The sequence below is a fragment of the Lepidochelys kempii genome, chromosome 5, assembly GCF_965140265.1.
Source record: "Lepidochelys kempii isolate rLepKem1 chromosome 5, rLepKem1.hap2, whole genome shotgun sequence".
Lineage (NCBI taxonomy): Eukaryota > Metazoa > Chordata > Testudines > Cheloniidae > Lepidochelys > Lepidochelys kempii.
The window spans coordinates 29,140,604-29,156,932 of record NC_133260.1 but is presented as its reverse complement, the minus strand read 5'-3'; the positions used below and the strand labels follow the sequence as shown (position 1 = coordinate 29,156,932).

The following is a 16,329-nucleotide window of genomic DNA, read 5'->3' as shown; positions in this document are numbered from 1 at the left end:
GACCAGATCGCAGTCCATAGGAAATCCCACTCTGATGGCAGTCTAACGATACTTTGCACTGAACCCACATTTTATTCAAATATGAATAATGGTGCATTCTCACAGTATTTTTATTATAAGTACACAGTATGTTCAAGATCTCCCCACTCTGGCATTACTAAGGAGACCAGGTGGCCCTGAAAACTTGGAATATTTAGTGCAAGCTTTTCAATTTTCTGGAGATGCTGGTTTCCTGAAGGAACTGCCACCTGGCTGAGCTGGTAACACTAATTGGGCTGGGCACATGTGCACTTAAAAGAGCGTCTTCATCAAGCCTGTCATAAATTAACACCCTGCCTTCCTCACTCCAGACCGTCCAGTGATAGTCCCCGATTCAGCTTTTTCCCCAGCTGTAGACTCACCTTTGCAAGGTGGCAGGGAAGGGTGGTTGTCTGAGATGGGCACCCGTTTCTCTAACATCCACCCAAACGCCCTCCTGGACGGCTGCCTTCAGCCCTCATGGCAGGTGGTGGACTGACTGAATTTTGGAAATCTGCTTAGCCCCTTTACCCCACCCTCGTATTCTGTCCTCCGCGGCCTGCCTTGCCTTTTCCCAGCATTTCCCCCACTGCATTTCCCCAAGCAGTGGCTCGCTTCTCCCAGTCCAGCATCTGTCCCCCTTGCAGTCCCACCTCCCCAGTGTCTCCCCCCGCCCCTCAATCTCTCCCCTTGAATGTCCCATCTCTAGCATCCCAGCTCCCAGGGCTGCAACACACAACCCCAGCCCTGGACAACTACAGGACCAGGACGGAGCAGCAGCCTGGGAAACGCGTCTCAGAACCCCACCGGCGCGCGTGCCCTGCAGCTGCCCACCTACGCCACGCCCCTGCCAGGTGCACCCTGGGAAGGCGATAAGTTACTGGCGTCCGGTTGTGGTTCCGCTTCCGGGTTTTGGTGCGGGCGGGCGCTGCGTGTTTGCTCCTCCTCCCGAGCCGCTGTATCTCTTCTGGGCTATCGCTATGCGCAGACTCGGCTCCTGGCTCAAGATGGCGGCGGCGGATAAACAGAAACATGAACACGGGCGGGTGAAGATCGGGCACTACATCCTGGGGGACACGCTGGGCGTGGGCACCTTCGGCAAAGTCAAGGGTAAGAGCCGGAGACATTCCCCCCCCCGAGGGGCCGGGGGAGCTGCTGCCCTTTCCCCTCGTGGTGGGGAGGGCTGCAAGGTCTGGCCTGCGGGAGCTGGGGCCGTTCACCCCACCCGCCGGCTTGAGGGAGCTGGGTCCTTCTCGTCTCCTGCCCTGTGTACCCGCCGCAGCACCCTTGCGGGCAGGCGCCTCTCCCTCCCCAGTCCCGCTCCCCTCCGGCCTCAGCCTCCGCGGTGCGCGCCGCCGCGCTGGGTCCCCTGTGCTGGAGAGACCGCGCCTGAGCGGGTGGGGCCCGCGCCGTGCCCGAGGCGTACGCCCGGCGGGCCTGGCTGCCATGCGGCCTGGGCACGTACTGAGCAGCTCGGGCGCCTTGCTCGCCTTCGCTTGTGGCTGGGCTCTTCAGGAGTCCGCGGTTTGCTCCTGACGCGTGCTTGCCTTTAGCCTAACGGCGCTGCAGCAGCGCGCAGCCCTGGAGCCCGGTTATCTGCCGGGCAGCAATTGCGCCTTGCAGCCAAGCGCTGCCCCTCCTGGTAGACGGGACTCTCGCCTCCGCTGGCACCAGCGAGGATGATAAAGGTGGCCGGGGCTGCGTTTGATCGTGTGCGCTAATCGCAGTGAGCTCCCCACGGATTAGCCGTTATTTTCCCGGTTTCAGACAGGCTAATGGGTTAGGTGAATCATCAGGTTTGGTATGGCAATTCCTGCTTTTTAACGTGGCCCGGAAGTTTAATCCAGAAACCAGTGAGGTAGGTTGGTAAAGCAAAACAAAGCAAAGACTGTTAACCTGAAGTTCCTGGAACTTCTGGTCCCAGTGGAAGGACCGATAGCTGTGTCAGGGACAGCTCTTGAGTGCAGGGGTGATATTTCATTGGGACATCTGTGGAAAGTGGACACACCTGTGAGACTGGCGTTTCAGTTAGGCCTCAGGTAAATGTCTAGGTTCCAGCTTCAGTAATGTAGTCACAGCATGGAAAAATAATGAAATCAGTGCAATGCTTTCTGAAATCCTCTTCAGTAGACAGTGGTGTGGAAATGGCCTCTGCTGTGTTGTAAGTATTTGCAGGAAACTACAATTGAATTTGTTGATTTTGACAGTGGGTGGGACCAACTGTCTTAGAACAAGAAGTAACCATTGTTTAGAAGAGGAATAGCTTTTTTCCAATTAAAAAACCTCAACTACTTACTTGCTGAAATTCAGTATCACATCTTCAGTTAAGAGTGACTGTAACCACACTTGCATTTAGAATATTCTGATTTATGCAATAAAAATATCAAAGTTAACATTAATTTAGTCTTTGTACGTAATTTTGTGATATTGCCACCAAAGGACTTAAAATGAAACTTTGACAGTGTAAACTGCTGCGTAAACAGTCATGTTTAGCAGCTTTGTAAGTCAGGAAGTTTCCCCAGTTTATAAATGGGGGAACAGCTGCATAGAAAAGTTTTGATGTACCCTAATTCATTGTATGGTCTTGTGATTTACTTGCTGCGTAGAAATACCCAATAGTAGTGAAGATGTGGCAACATGGGCTAGCAACCAAACTAGTACCTCAGATCCCTGTGGGTTTGTACTTGGGCTGCTAACCTGCACTGAAGTTTGTGCTGCCACTTCCTCACTGTTATTGCTACGTGGGTTACTAGATTAAAATGTGTGGATATGCCGGTCTGTGCTACAATCACACCTTCATTTGCTATGGAGACATACCCTTCATGACATGGTCAATACTAGAACTCTGAGATTAGGACTTTCTGTGCGGAATCCACTAGACCGCAACATCCTCAATATCTTAAAATATGTGAGAGTCCTGTTCATATATTGTGGATGTGTAAATTAAAAATTACCCCTTACAGCTGAGTTTGACGAGATGATAGCTTCCCTCAGTTTAATGGAAGGATGGGGCTAAGTCAGCAAATATGTCTAAGATTCTGGACCCAAAGGAACGGAATATTTTTTTGTTTTAAACCAGGCCTGACTAATTTAGTTTGTGTTTGGCTTCTAAGTTGTGGGGGAGGGGAATCTTTTAAGGAGGGGAGATTCTTGAATGAGATTCTATGTTCATGTGCACATGGCTTTGTTTGCACTCGAAAAAATACTGTGTTGGAAAATATTAGCCAGCATGATAAACCCTATTTTGAGGTTAGGATGGATGAGGACAAGCTGTGTTTTTTTGTTGTTTTTTTTTTAAATGTCAGCTGGCTTCATCACCTTAGGGGTAACCCATGACTATCTAACAAAACTTTAAGCACAGTTTGATCTTGTCAGCACCGGATGTTGTCATATCTAACATCATGTTAATCAGTTTTCTAACATGACACAGTTCCCAGTATAGATGTGGCATAGATGGCAAGAGTGAATGCAGAGAGCTTGCTGCTGTTCTTGCCACTGAGAAATCTGTAAAGGGAGCATGCTGTTGCCACATCCAAAGGAAAATCCAGCACCTAGAAGTCCCTCAGACCTTGTTCCATCAGTAGACTCATTCCTTACCACTATCTGTTCCTTCTCCTTGAATCCATCTGCCCAAAAGCAGCATGAGGATTTTGGTCCATGTAATCTCAGCAGCCCTAGACCTGAGAATATCTGGACTTGTGAAAGGGATGGAAATTTCTTCACCTATGAATATTGCGGTTATGGTAGTGATATCCTGTAAAGCTGCTGTGCACCACAACAGAGCCAAACCCTAGCCAGAATGTGCTTCATCCAGAAAATGGTGATGGGGTGTGAAAAACAGGGTTAAACTAAACTCCAAAAAATTGATTGGAAGACAAGAAAATAACATTCTGAAGTAGTTAAGGCATTATGATCCATAACATAAAAATATATACCTGCAGTTAGTAAAAAGAAATTCAAAAACTGAAGTGCCTACTATGCAGAGTTACTCTTATTAAATTAAAATTCTATTTTTATGAACTAATCACTGCCCCTTTCAAAAGTCTTTTTAGACACTATGAAACCTTGAAGTCAGATGTATGAAACATTCAGACACTGCTCTAATTTAAAATAGGAATGTTCCTCTTCGTATTGACTGTTGGATTGCTGCTGTTTGGAGTTTCAGCGTACCACTTTAAATGAGCTATCAGATCATTGCAAAGAAATATGGAATCACTGTAAGGAGGTGTTCTCTCTGAGCGGGATTGGAAAACTTAACTGTCATTATGACACTTCTTAATTTTGCTTATTTTTCATTGCTTGTTCGTTATTGGAAGCAAACATGTATCCCTTTATTAACTACCTCTTTCATATCTTTCCTATACAAATTATAGTGCTTGATTATCTGGGGGGAAAAGGGTAGGGAGAAGATGACACTTTCATGAACTGAGTTTGGTTACATCACTCCAACCTGCACCCAGTATCTGTACTGAACTGTTTCCTTTTGCACAGGGCTTTGGAGCAGAGCACAGAGCAGCTCTGGAGCAGTGGAGCTGCAGGTTTTTGCCTGGAGCGGAGCCGGAGCACCGCTCCAAAGCCCTACTTTTGCATATAAAATTTGTCACTTATAGTAGCAAATCTCCCCTGGTTGGACTGCAGCCTTCAGTGTTTTCCTCTGCCTTACTCCCCCCCCATTGCTGGTTCACTTTGCTGTTTGGTTCTGTCGTTCTGTCTCATGCTGTCTCTGTTTTTGGTGTCCTCAACAAATCTGATCATAGTTGAATATACATTAAAGCCCCTGATAAGGACCTAAATTGTGCACTGTGTGGAGAGGTTTTAAGATGATCAGAAGGTCTTATGGAACCTCCAAATCTGGACTTGGCTTCAACAAACAGGAATAATTTATTTCTTGAAAATGGATACTTCGTTATATTGATAAAGGCAGTCCCAAGTGGCAGCTTGAGAGCCACTATGCTAGGCAGTAACTGTGGTGGACCCTTGGCTTCCAAGTCCAGCACTTTCTGGGAGGAATGCTTTTACTGTTGCATTTTTCAGGAATCTGCAGTCAAGGTTGAAATACTATAAAGGTTAGGAACCAAGAGATTAGCAAAGCTAGAATTTAAAAACTAGTTTCCCTTTCGTTAAGCAAACATTTTGGCACAAATATATTTAATAGGAGTCAGCATACCTTTTTTTTTTTTAAATAAACAAATTATCTAGTAAAGGAGCTTGCCTTAATCTAGGTTTGTGGGGCTTTTTTTCCTGCTAATTTAAAATCTTACATCCTAAATTGGTTCTGATTCCGACTGGAAACTTGGAAAAGGTAAAAAGTTCACATTTCCAAATGCAGTTGGGGAAGCAAGATTCTTCAGAAGACTTTTTTCCTCCATTTAAAAAAAAGTAATAAACTTATAGCAAGTAGTATAGGGGAAACTTTTCTAGATACAGGTTGGAGACAAAAGTAAATCCTAAAGATAAAATAGTGCACTTTTTTTTGTTTGTTCCAATGCCAAAAATAGTGCTGGAAATCTTAGTCTGTAAAATGCCCAAATATGTCCTCAGTGAAGCACTTTAACAATAAAATTATTGCATATGGCCAAACCAGAAAATAAGGTAATGTGGAAGTGATGATAAAGTGGTCAAATAATGTGGTTGGCTCAGCAAAGATGCATAACTTTCACTTATGACTTATTTTAATATGTATGAACTTGTTTAACTCCTATTTTTAAGAGGAGTCAAAGGTACTCTAAACTTAGATTCTTTACTTGTTAAAATAAGCAAACTCAAGCTACAGTGTGATAAAACAACCTTCAATCTTGACTGTGTTCTCTTCTAAACTTGAAAACAGGTTTAGTTTATGTTGACAGAACAGCTTCATTATGCAAACTGCAGTCTAGGCTAAACCTGTTTCCTAAAAATTTCCACATTGGCATTTGAGTTTTTGTTAGCATGGCTTATGAGGCTTGATAAATTGTGAGTACTGTGAATAAACTACTGGATGCAAATTTTTGCAGATGAACACTAGCAAATGTTTGCTACTGCCTTTAGCCATAAGTAGAGATGATCCATCAGTATAGTTGCAGATCTTGCCGCTTAAAAAAACAAACCAAGCTATTACTGATGCCCTTGACAGCTTAGTACATGTTTGATTCTCTTTTGCCTATGATTTAAAATGTTTTTTAGGAATGATAAAGTAATTCTAGCTTTGAAGAGTATAAAGTTCAACTAGGGCTACATCTAAGCTATATACCACTTCTGGGGTCATGTAGTGTATGTGTAGCTACATGCCGCAGTGAAGAGCATAGTGCATCCACACTGTGTGTAGGTTACATGTTTCAGTGGGGAAAGAGGTCAGCAGCTCCCTTCTGCCAAAGCCTTTCACTGTGCCTTCCCTCCCTGCTGCTGGAGGCTTTCCCCATGGTGGGAAAGGACTCCAATGGCAAGGAAAGGCACTGCTAACATTTCCCCTCACACACTTCTGCTGGAGTTTGTTGCTAAATGGTGGTGAATGGCTCCGGCTGGCAGGGAGCTGCTAGGGTCTTTCCACACTGTCTCTTCCCTTTTCCTACTGCTGGAATCTTTCTTAGGGAAAGACTCCATCAGCAGGACACTACCTTGCTAAAAATAGCCGTGTAGACAGGGAAGCATGGCTTAGGCTATGGGCAAGTAGAGAGCCATGTTGGGTCTGTACATGTACGTACCAACACCATCAGACATGTCTTTACTTGGCTAAGATATGCCTCACCGTCTACACTGCTATTTATGTAGGTGTTAACGGGGGCTACATGGAAAGGTATACTACATGCTCCCAAAAGAAGCATGCGGTGTAGAGACACATGAAATGGGACTTTGTTGGGTTGTGTGCCTAAGTGACTACCCATAGAATCAATTTAGTAGATGCCATTTAAATAAGTGGCCCATCCTCAGCTGCTTTTTAGAGGTTGTGGGGTAAGTGAAATTGTGGCTTCCCTGGATCTCTCTGCAAATAAATGGCTGGTCCTGCAAAGTCTCAGTGATGGACATAAACATCTGTGCAGTTGAAGGTGCCCACAGTAGCTGGAGTTACTAAGTTAAATGGAAAATGTTAAGCATGTAGATGGAATCAGAATTTTGAGTCTAGGAAAGTAAAATAAATTTGTTAGTCTCTAAGGTGCCACAAGTACTCCTTTTCTTTTTATAAAATTATATTGTGAACCTAATTGTTCTCTTCATTTCCCCTCAAGGAAACTATATATTTAGTATGATTCATCTTTTTAAATCCAGTCACATGAATAATGTGTCCAGTTCTGGTGCCTACAGTTCAGGAAGGATGTTGATAAATTGGAAAGGGTTCAGAGGAAAGCAACAAGAATGATTAAAGGATTAGAAAATGTAGTGATTGAGCTCCTTAAAACTATCCATTTAGCTTACCAAAGAGAAGGATAAGGGGTGACTTGTTTAGTCTATAAGTGTCTACATGGGCAACAAATATTTAATAGCGGTCTCTTCAGTGTAACAGAGAAGGTATACTTAATATGATCCAATGGCTGGAAGTTGAAGCTAGACAAATTCAAACTTGTAATAAGGTGCAAATTCTTAATGGTGAGAGTAATTAACCATTGGAACAATTTACTGAGGGTTGTGCTGAATTCTCCATCACTGATAATTTTTAAATGAAGATTGGATGCTTTTCTGAAAGATATGATCTAGGAATTATTTTGTGGAAGTTCTATGTCCTATGTTAGATAGGTCAGATTAAATGATCACAATGGTTCCTTCTGGTTTTGGAATCTGTGAATCTGTGAAAACTCATTTTCAGATGAAAACAGCACTTTTTTGCATTTTAGGTTGAGGACCAGAGATCTTTTAAAGGGTCAGTGTGTGCCAGCCTTTACTTTAGAACTGCCAGCTCTTTTGGTACTCAGGTCCCATGCACAGGATGCCATCATCCATTTCTCTTGCCTTCTATTTCTGTGATCAAAGCACACAGATACTGTGCAGAACAGTCCCCTCAGCATGTCTTGGTGCATACATACAATTGTTAAAGCTTCTAGCCTCCATAGGTTGAATGGCACATTAACCTGAGAAGAAAATCCTTTCTGTAGCAGCCCTTGTCTGGGAGGACTAATGGGTATATTGAAACTAGTATGCTTTTTTTAAAAGGATACTGAAAGTAAGTGAAACTTTGATCTTGTTATCAGTGGAAAGTGTTTCCATTTAAAAGAGAATTCTGTTCCATTACATGCTTGTCCTTACTCAGTATGTCTTGAATATCTTTAAAAAAGAAAATACTCCACCTGCTTCTTTTCACTTTCCTACAGAAATCTAGATGATATTTTGAGCTCTGAGGTCTGTCTTTGAATTCATCTCAAAAACGGGATCTGTAAAATAACCAACAATCTGTCACCAATGAGTCTGGTCTATTTTGTCTGTATCAGTTGCCTTGAACTACTCATGCCAGAACTCCTTGCAACATTTTGGGTTGAGGACAGGAAGTACCTTAGTAAATTAGCTTAATTTAAAACCATGGCAATCTTTCTCTTGGAAATAGTAAACAACTATTTCATTTTACTGTTCATAGGTGCTGGAACTAGGGGTGATGAGGATGCTGATGAACCCCTGGCTCGAAGTGGTTTCATCATATACAGGGTTTACAGTTTGGTTCAGTGGCTCTCAGCACCCCCACTATACAAATTGTTCCAGCACCTCTGTTACTGTTTGTCGTTTAGTTTATCGATAGTACACAATCTTGTGTTTTCCACCAACAAGAAAGGAAGATCAATTACAAAAATTGAGTCTTTACTGAGATACATGGATAGAAAAACGTATCTCCCTTACAGATTGAAAACTGCACAACCAGGTGAAGGAATGGGTTTTTTTGGTTGGCAAAGTTAACGAATATTTCTGCTCATAATTCAGATTCAGCAGTATGGGATACATTTTGAGCCCTGAACAATCTGTTATAGCCAGTCCCTTACAGCAGCATTTCTGAATTTTCCTTTCGCAGGGTAGCTAACTTTATAGCCAAACAAAATATTAGTGTTCATAATGGAAAACATTGGGTGTGTAACTGTTTTGGTGATAGTAAAGTTTCATGACATTTGAAAAGCTCACTATTGCCTAATTTCCTCCTTAGGATCCTTTTTTCAGTGAGATTTTGGGTCTTTGGATATCTACATTGAGTGTAAGAAACTTGAAGCAATGTTCTAACTCATAAAAAGAAGTTAAGTACCTTACAGTAGAAAGTTATTCAAGATGCTTCTGTCCATAAACATCTCACTATAGGTGTGTGCACACTCCTTGAGCCTCTTAACCAGCATTGTCCATTGGAGCTGCCCATGCACCCTATACACCCTCATACCCCTGGGAATAGCTCCAATAGGAACTGGATTCCTTCACTAACTCAGAAATCCAAGTAATGCCTTCATATCAGCAGGGAAAGAGGGCAGGTCATGGCATCCACATGAACAAAGGCATCTCAAAGAACTGTTACAATATGTTAAGTAGTCTGTCTTTGAGTATTTGTCCACATGAATCCTATTGTGAGTGATTGGCATCCTTATTTTATTTGGCTGTAGAAGAGCCTTGCCAAACTGGACATCTGATCTAGAAGTTGTGATAGTGGATAGGGACTACTTGTATGAACTGGATTCCAGGTAGCTGTTCTACAAATATTTGGGCATAGGGATTCCTCTTTAACAAGGCACAGATATTGACTGGGCCCTAGTGGAGTAAACCTTAATTCAAGATGGAATAGCAAGTTTGTTCAGAATAAGCCATCTTAATGCAGTCTGTAACCCATTTTGAAAGTCTCAGAGAAAACAGACTGACACTTAGACTTTCTGTGGCTTTTGTTAATAAATCTGGGCGACTTATGAAAATGTTTTTCTACAAAGATAAAAGGGCATAGACCTATGTACATCTTGTGTGTGGAATTTCTTCTCTGCAAGAGAATTATGAGGTTTAGGAGAAAACACGCAAGTGTATAAACTGGTTGGTATGAAAGTTTTAAACTGTTTGGGGTAAGCATTTTGGTGCAGTTTGAGTGTAACTGTCTTTATGAAATGATATATTGCTACCCTACCATTAATGCATGAATTCCTTCCCACCTGCAAGTCAAGATGTTAGCAACTAGGAACATGTCCTTAACAGAAAGGGAAAATAAAACATGTTACCGTTGGTGAAAATGGCTGGCCCATCAAATATGGGAGTACTGTATTGAAGTTCCAAGTGGGAAATGGCTCCTTGTTTGGTGGCAACACATCCGTCGGGCCTCTTATAAATCTAGATACTGCACAGTGAGAAGAAAATTGAGTGACCATCCACTGGTGGAGGATAAGCTAAAATAGCAGCCAGGTGGACCCTAGCAGAACTAATTGAAAACTCAACATGTCTTAAAGATGAGTAATTGAAGATGGTTGATATAGGAGAGTCTGGGGTTTGTACATTATTCTGAATAGACCACAGTAGAGAAAAACATTTCCTCTTTGCTTGATCTGGCTTTCTAATAAAGGGCTTTCTACTTTGAATCCAAATCTTTTGTACAGCTGCCAACCATGATCTCTCCACAGAACTCGGGCTGCGAGATTCCGTGCTGTAGATTCTTGGTTGGATGAAGTACAGGGCCTTAGCTCTGGGAAATGATGCCTGGTAGATCTGGAAGTGGAAGAGGTGGATTGATCGGTAGACGTCTCAGGTTGGAATACCAGAACTGGCATATTCAGGCTGAGGCTATCAGTATCATCCAAGCCTTGTCTTGGTGAAGTTTTCTTAGAACTCTGGGGATTAATGGAATGGGAGGAAAGGCATAAAGCAGATTGTTGTTCTTTTGGATCAGAAATGTATCTGCTTTAGAACTCAGACTTCCTCCTCCACAGGAGAACATTTGATGAGTTACATTCATGTTGGTAGCAAACAGGTCTAACAAAGGAAGACCCCCCACTTTTGGAGTACCTGATTCATAATCAGAACTGAACTTTGCAACTCCCATTTGTGGTAACTTTTTCTGCTTTGGTGATCTGCCAAATTGTTTTGTGTCCCCAGAAGGTGAAGAGCTATTGGGTTGATCCAGTATAGGATGCTAGTCTCAGATATATCGCTGTATGACACAACAGTGATTATCTGCTGCATAGCAATTGTATTGTCTGACAGAATTTGAATGGTGGTGCTCTGAATGAGGGGCAGAAATGTCTTGCAAGCTAGACTTAACTGCCCTGAAATACAGTACATTTTTGTGCAGTTGAGACTCTGCTTGGGACCATATACCTTGTGTTTGGGGAGCTCTCCAAACTCATCTCGGGAATGTCTGTCACCAGAGTCTTTGAAGGGGGTGGTACATGAAGCTGAACACCTTGGCAGACACTTGGAGGAGCCATCCAATAAGGTGAGATGACGGCACTTTGTGAGGAACTTGTGTCCGTTTGGTTGATGAAATGTCCTCAGCCAAAAGTGAAGGGACCAGAGATGTAGCTGTGCATATAGCCATATAATTACAGGGTGCCATACAATGCAGCAGGCTGAGACAAATCCTTAGTTGGGGGAGACTGAATGTGATCAGTGATGTGATTTATGTTGGAAAAAATTGGAAGAAGGAACACTCTTGCTGACCTGGAATCTAGGATCGCTGTTATGAGTTCTATGGGTTGAGCAGGAGTGAGGTAGACTTGACTTGGTTGATCCTGAGGCCTACCATGGAAAGCAGTTGAGGAACTGTGCAAACGTCCTTGTTGACCTGACCTATGATCAGGTGAGACTGGACAGGGAGGGATTTTTATCTTTGGTACCTCTAGGTTCCCATACCAACAGAACCCTGGACACGTGATAAGAGATATGTCTGACAATGAAGGCTCTGGTTCATCAGTGATCATAATGTCCACTTGAGATGTAAATGCAGCTTTAGTAGATAAAGGCAGAACCGGGACCATCAGTACTGGAAGTACACTCTCGGAAGAAGTCTTGTCAGACTGCAGTGCTGATAACTGAGGCCGATTGTGCAGATGACAATGTTGTCATGGAGATGACGCTGATCACTGATGAAGCAGTACAAAAGATAAGAGATGCATGTTCTCAGTCTTAGGCTCTCTGCGCCAATGTGATTTCGAAGGGGCTGATTTTGGTACATGAGCACGATGAACATTTGTTATCTTCTTGGCTTGGTTCTAAGCTCCACCAGGAGATCTGTGATCTTTCCTGTTGTGGGCAGCAGAAGCTACTGCCTGACCCAAGGAGAGATGGTGAATGAACTGTGTGTTTCCTAGCAGCCTGAGGTTTCTTGACTAGCAGATTTTATTTTCTGGAGTGACATCCGTGTCGTTGGGGCACTTGAAGCTGATTTCCGAGCAGGTGACAGTTGCTCCTTTTGAATCAGACACACTGCATAGATTTCTCCATCTAAAATAATTTTTCACATTCATCACAACCCATCTGTGTGCACTTTGGGGGAGGGAGAGAAGCTACAAACGGCACACTGGAAGAGTCACATCACTAGACAAACCAACCAAGCATCAGTGTGTATATTAACAGTTACGGCAGCCTCTGATGCAGGGTACATTTTGAAGTCTGGTGACTTTCTCTGCATCATTAGTCATGCCTTGGTACTGAGGAGTAGATCCACTGAGGAATAACATTTGATTTTGGGTTTTTTAGCCCAATTGGTTTAATTTATCAAACAACACTAAGCTAATTATAATCGTAAACTATCTATTTGCTATGGGGAAACAGAACACTGAGGACTCAGACTTGCTAACACAGGTGGTAAGAAATAACTGAGTGGCAGTTGAGGATGTCCTTGTCTTTATATGGTTGACAATACTGAACCAAGTCCCATTATGTTTTATGGCTAGGCCATAAGTGAAGTGGAAAACGTGTATCTTATAACTGTAGCTTTACAAGCTATAGGTAATGCTGCACTGGTAGCTTTACCAGATAAGGAATGGAATTGTACGAAGAGCTGGAAGGAGATGTATTCACCAAAAATATGTAAATTGTTTGTAACTACTTGTTTGACTGTCTAAGGTGTGTTGTGCAACTAAGAAAAGAAAGTATCTAGTAGTAATCAAATAAGGGACAAAACCTTCTGAAAATGTGATAGCTATGCTAAATTGTTTAGCTATGAGTTATGTTAATGTTTTTTTTTTCCAAGAATGTTTTTTATTCTTAAGTTGTTTAACTGAGGGGAAATGTAAAATGTAATTTCTGTGCTAGATGCAGAAACATACCAAAAAGATAGGATAAGATAAAAGATCTTGTTGCTTAACCAACATGCATGCTGTACCAAGTTACGGCTAGTGCAGATAAGCTTTGCCTTTTGGAGAGCTACTTTCAAAACAAGATAAAACTGGTAAGAACTGGTGTGTAAATCTTGTCTGTTGTAAACTGGGGAATATATATGAATAGAGTTGAGCTTGCACTTTGGGACAGACTGAAAGCTGTAAGTGCTGTGAAACTGTTCTCCCTATAAAGTAATGACCTTTCTGCGTTGTGGTGATCTATTTTTGATTGAGCCTTGTTTATCGGAGGACTTATCAGTAGAATAATTGAACCCCAACAACACCTTGTTGTGAGATATGTGCACAGCCTCAATGGACACTGCTGGCTAAAAGGTTGATGGACAACCTATAGTAGGATCTTTGTGGACAAATGCTCTAAGAACTGTAATTTTCTTCTGACTCTTTATTGCTGTATTATCATTTTTATTGTAGACTTGGGTAAAAGCGGACTGTTCCCTCTGAGTCAGTTAACTTTTTTCATTGCTACTAGCTGCATAAATGGTATTTGCAAGACCATGATGAGATGTTACTATCCTAACAGGGAACTATCCTACACTTACAGGGCGAAAGCTTACACATCTTTGGAAAGCTTACACTGGAAAGCTTTCCCATCTGACATTTGTGGTCCTCATGCTCTGGTTATGCTCCCATATTTCATGCTGGTTCTGCTGTGCTGACTAATGCAGCAAATATTCTGTGTAATACTACTTTGAGGTTTTCTTAATAGTCTGTCACAATCTCTTATAAATAACCCTTCCGTGTAACTAACGTAGTAATAGTATGGTTCAAAATTTTGAAGGCAGGAACTGCAGTGTTTCTAGGTTTTTGACAATTAATCCATTCATTTTTATACAGGCAGATTAGGGACAGGATGATGCATCTCACAGCAGGTCAGGCTTATTAATACAACTGAGAGTGATCTTCCCCCTGCCAGAGCATTTTCTTGCTGCCGTGGAAAACTTCAGCAGGGAGCCACTGGAGCCTTCCCTGTTGGAAACATCTAGGGAAATTGGGAGCAAGGGCTGGTGAAAAGTCCTAGGAGGAAGAAAGACTTGAGGAGCAGAATTAGGGCAAGGGCTAATCACTACATTAGAATATTAAGTTATTTAGGAATATTAAGCTTCACTGTTTAACTTCCAAATTCTTACAGGCCATTTTTGTTCAATAAATTAAAAGGAGATGGAGATACTGCAATCTTTCCCATAGCTTCTACTCACTGTTTACCGAGTATAATCTGACAAAGGATTAAGGATTCGAACCAGAGAACCAGTTTGAACTGGTATTTTTACTTGAACCTGAACCATAATTTTGTCCATCTACTAAACCTGGACTGGGGGGAAAAAGATTGGGTTACCAGTTAAAATAAAGGTTCAGCATTTTGTAAGTTCAGTATTTTAAAAACTACTTCGATGTTGAGTTATGTCATCGGTGTTTTTTGCTGGGTTTGTAATTGGTTTGCTAACTTTTTCATGACCACAGCTTTCCATATTTTTTGAACCATTCCTCAGTGGTTGGGCAATTATTACCCAAAACCTTACCCATGTTTCTTTTATATATGCTACCACTAATTTGTGTGTGTGCTGTAAATAACTAGTGGTAAGATAACCATTCTAAATTGTATATGGGGTCAGATGAACTGAAGTGTAGTTAAATAGACTTTAATTGCCAACTGTAAAGTGTGATTGAAGGTTTCTTAGCAGTTATTCAAAGTAACTGATGAAGCATAAAGTAGGCAATAACTCTATGTAGAAAGTAATGGGAGAAAACCCTAAGACTGATTGTCAGAAGAAGAAGAATGTTCCTTGGAGCATGAGGGGGAGGGGAGCAGAATTCCAAGATGATAGCTCCAGAGAAGTATGGGCCTGCTAGCAAATCAGCCAAAAAGCTTAGGTGATTTAGGCACAGTAGGCCAATGGGATCCCTGCTTAATAAGAAGGGTAATGGTGGGAATACAAAATAGCCTTTCAGTTGAGGATTCTCTTCTTTGAGGTGCAGCAAAAATGCAGGAACACATGAAAAAGTATCAAAGCCCTGAAAGACATACAAAATCCCTTACTACACAAAGCTAGTGCATTAGGGGTGTATGTTTGTTCTTGTACTTCTAACTTGACTCCTGATCTTACCCTGCAAGTACAGAGGAGGGAGAGCTTCAAAACAAACCTTAACCTATAACCTTCTCCAGCATCATGGGGATAGGAGGAATACTCTAGTCTTGCTAGGGTGTTTCCAGACCCCAAAAGGTTCCAAATGAGATTTATTTTTCTGAAGAGTGCTTGGCAATCCTGACTGACTGTTCCTTCTTTCCTGGCAGTTGGCAAACATGAGCTGACTGGGCACAAAGTGGCAGTGAAGATATTGAATCGACAGAAGATTCGCAGCCTTGATGTAGTAGGAAAAATCCGCAGAGAGATTCAGAACCTCAAGCTTTTTAGACATCCACATATAATTAAACTGTAAGTTTTTAATTTTTATTATCTCTATAATTAGCATTGTTGACCTGGAACACTAATAACCTAAAATATCAAATATAACAGTGTAAAATTAAAGGTAGAGAGCAATGTTACATTTTATTGGAGCAGTAACTTTTTTCCCCTCCAGCAGCTGTCCAATTTCAGGTATATGGGATTTTTTTCCAGTGCTTTTGCTGCAACACATCTTAAGGAAATTGATTTTCTGTGAAGAGATGATATCTTTTCTTAGATCTTTGTTGGTTGCAAACTCATCAATAAGCTAGTGTTAATAAATGGAATTGCTAACAGAAATAAACACACAACCCTTCTGTCCTCAACTGCTAGTTAGTATTAAGTGGTTATATTGGATCCTATCTTTCTGTTTGTAGTATGGCTGAGTAATGTGGGGTGGAGCTGAGGAAAATAGTTTTTGTAGGGAGGTCCAGGCTTATTCTACCCTAAAGTGTTTTTCTAGCTTCACTGCAGTATGGTGTATCCAGATGTAGGTTTTGCTCTTTAGAAGTTTCTTTGAGCCAGGGAATCAGTAATCTCTGGCATACGTAAATTTAGTATATAGAAGGGGAAGAACTCTGAAAGGGTGTGTCCTCACTGCAGAGTTAACTCAAGTGATCAGC

General features: G+C 42.0%; 1 protein-coding gene across 2 annotated transcripts in view; it reads left to right on the top strand.

The window, feature by feature from the left end:
* Positions 1-963: 963 nt before the first annotated feature.
* Positions 964-16,329, top strand: part of PRKAA1 (protein kinase AMP-activated catalytic subunit alpha 1) — a 33,045-nt gene continuing 17,679 nt past the window's right edge. The window contains exons 1-2 of one of the 2 annotated variants that reach the window (XM_073343843.1): positions 964-1,128; positions 15,556-15,697. In XM_073343843.1, the coding sequence (XP_073199944.1) occupies positions 999-1,128; positions 15,556-15,697 (272 nt within the window). In that variant the 5' untranslated portion in view covers positions 964-998. Of the gene's footprint in view, positions 1,129-15,555; positions 15,698-16,329 lie in introns of those variants that run through there. The other variant, XM_073343844.1, reaches the window with a different exon arrangement.